General features: G+C 32.9%; 1 protein-coding gene across 1 annotated transcript in view; it reads left to right on the plus strand.

Moving 5' to 3' along the window:
• LOC105002146 (NKG2-A/NKG2-B type II integral membrane protein-like) overlaps positions 1-1,180 on the plus strand; it is a 6,549-nt gene extending 5,369 nt beyond the window's left edge. Inside the window, exons 5-6 of the mRNA XM_010858663.1 lie at positions 648-748; positions 1,063-1,180. Coding sequence (XP_010856965.1) covers positions 648-748; positions 1,063-1,180 — 219 coding nt within the window. The remainder of the gene's footprint in view (positions 1-647; positions 749-1,062) is intronic.
• The last annotated feature ends 628 nt before the right edge of the window (positions 1,181-1,808 follow it).

Consider the following 1,808-nt stretch of genomic DNA (forward strand, 5'->3'; position numbering starts at 1 on the left):
TCAATTTCATTTCCTTAATTTCCCTCTAAAACTGAAATTCTGAGAAACATATAATAGTAGAGAAATCCATTGATATTGTCACAATATCCAGAAAAATGAATGTCATGGAATCTAAAGACTTATTTAAAGCCTTGCTATGTTAGTTTTGACATGAGGAAAAATGAAATTATATGAGTCAGAATTTTCCTCATTGCACATATTCAATTACTCCACCTTCTTATCCCTTAGGCTTAATGTTAGATGCAGTTCACAGCTGTAAGTCTCCCCAAGTTGTTATGCAAAGTGTGTTCTTTTGTGGGATCCCTACAACTAATTCATGTCTTTGTAAATATTCCCTTTATTAAATGGCTGTCAAAAAAAAAAAGGAATTTTCCTTATTAACATTAGAACACAGTGAAACTGATAAGTATAAATGTTGAGTTAATTTTGAATCAAAAGTACAGATATTGGTTAATATTTATGGCACTATTAAAACTTCGAACTTTCAACTCCTACGTTTTTTAATGTTAGATTAAAATCTAACATGCTCAATTTGTTCAAAGAATGAAAGATGCTATGAAAGAACATATCCTTTGACTTGCATTTTAAAAATTAACAAAAACATTTCATAATGACTATTTAAGTGAAAATTCTTTATTTTGGCCTAGAAATTTCTGATGACCCTATCAATTATATCGTGGATTCAAGTCTCTCGTGAAGGCCATGGTCGTCCTTGGAAGTGGCTAAATGGTTCAACTTGCAAACTACAGTACGTTTATAAAAAGAATGCTTTATAGAGGAGGAAAAAAAGAAATATTTTTAAAATAACACGAATACATTTGTTTTAGTCGAATTACAGAAAGCTGAAGGAGGATATTGAAAGTTAATAAAATGTTGATACCAATGTTGAAAACCAGGCTACTCTGTAGCCTGATTTCCTAGTAACAAGAGCTTACTGAAATGTTATTAAAGACTTCATTACCCATTTTCAAAATATCTTGTATTACAGTTGCATGGAAAATGCTATTGTTTCATGAGTTGTCTTCATAGAATGTAACAGAATTTTGCATTTTTCCATAACAGGATAACAGACAATATACCTGGTGAACATAACTGTGCTGTACAATCTTTATGGGGTATAAAAGCAGAAGACTGTCAGTTTCCAAATACATACCATTGCAAGCATAAGCCTGAGAATTAAAATATGAGTTTGGATGCTCTTGGGTAACTTGACCTTTTATGAAATGGAAATAATATTCTGATTGCATATATTTTAAAATGAATTATATTATTTTTTCTGATAATGAATGATTTTCAAAAAAGAGCTGAAATATAATTGTGTGTGCTCATTCGTTCAGTTGTGTCTGACTCTTTGAGACCCCATGGACTATAGGCTGTCAGGCTTCTCTGTCCAAGGAATTCTCCAGTCAAGAATACTGGAGTGGTTCTATTCCCAGATTTTTAAGGAATTTCCACACTGTTCTCCATAGTGGCTGTACCAGTTTGCATTCCCATCAACAGTGTAAGAGGGTTTCCTTTTTCTCCATACCCTCTCCAGCTATTTGTCAACCTTTTTATGGTGGCCATTCTGACCGGCAGAGACAATACCTCATTGTGTTTTTAATTTGCATTTTCTAGTAATGAGTGATGTTGTGATATGAGAAACCTACATGTCTTTTCGTGTGTTTTATTAGCCCTCTGTATATCTTCTTTGGAGAAATGTCTGTTTACTTCTTTGGCCCACTTTTTGATTGGGTTGTTCATTTTTCTGGTATTGAGCTGCATGAACTGCTTGTATATTTTGGAGCTTAGTTCTTTGTCAGTTGTTT

The sequence above is a fragment of the Bison bison genome, unplaced genomic scaffold, assembly GCF_000754665.1.
Source record: "Bison bison bison isolate TAMUID 2011002044 unplaced genomic scaffold, Bison_UMD1.0 scf7180017864390, whole genome shotgun sequence".
Taxonomy (NCBI): domain Eukaryota; kingdom Metazoa; phylum Chordata; class Mammalia; order Artiodactyla; family Bovidae; genus Bison; species Bison bison.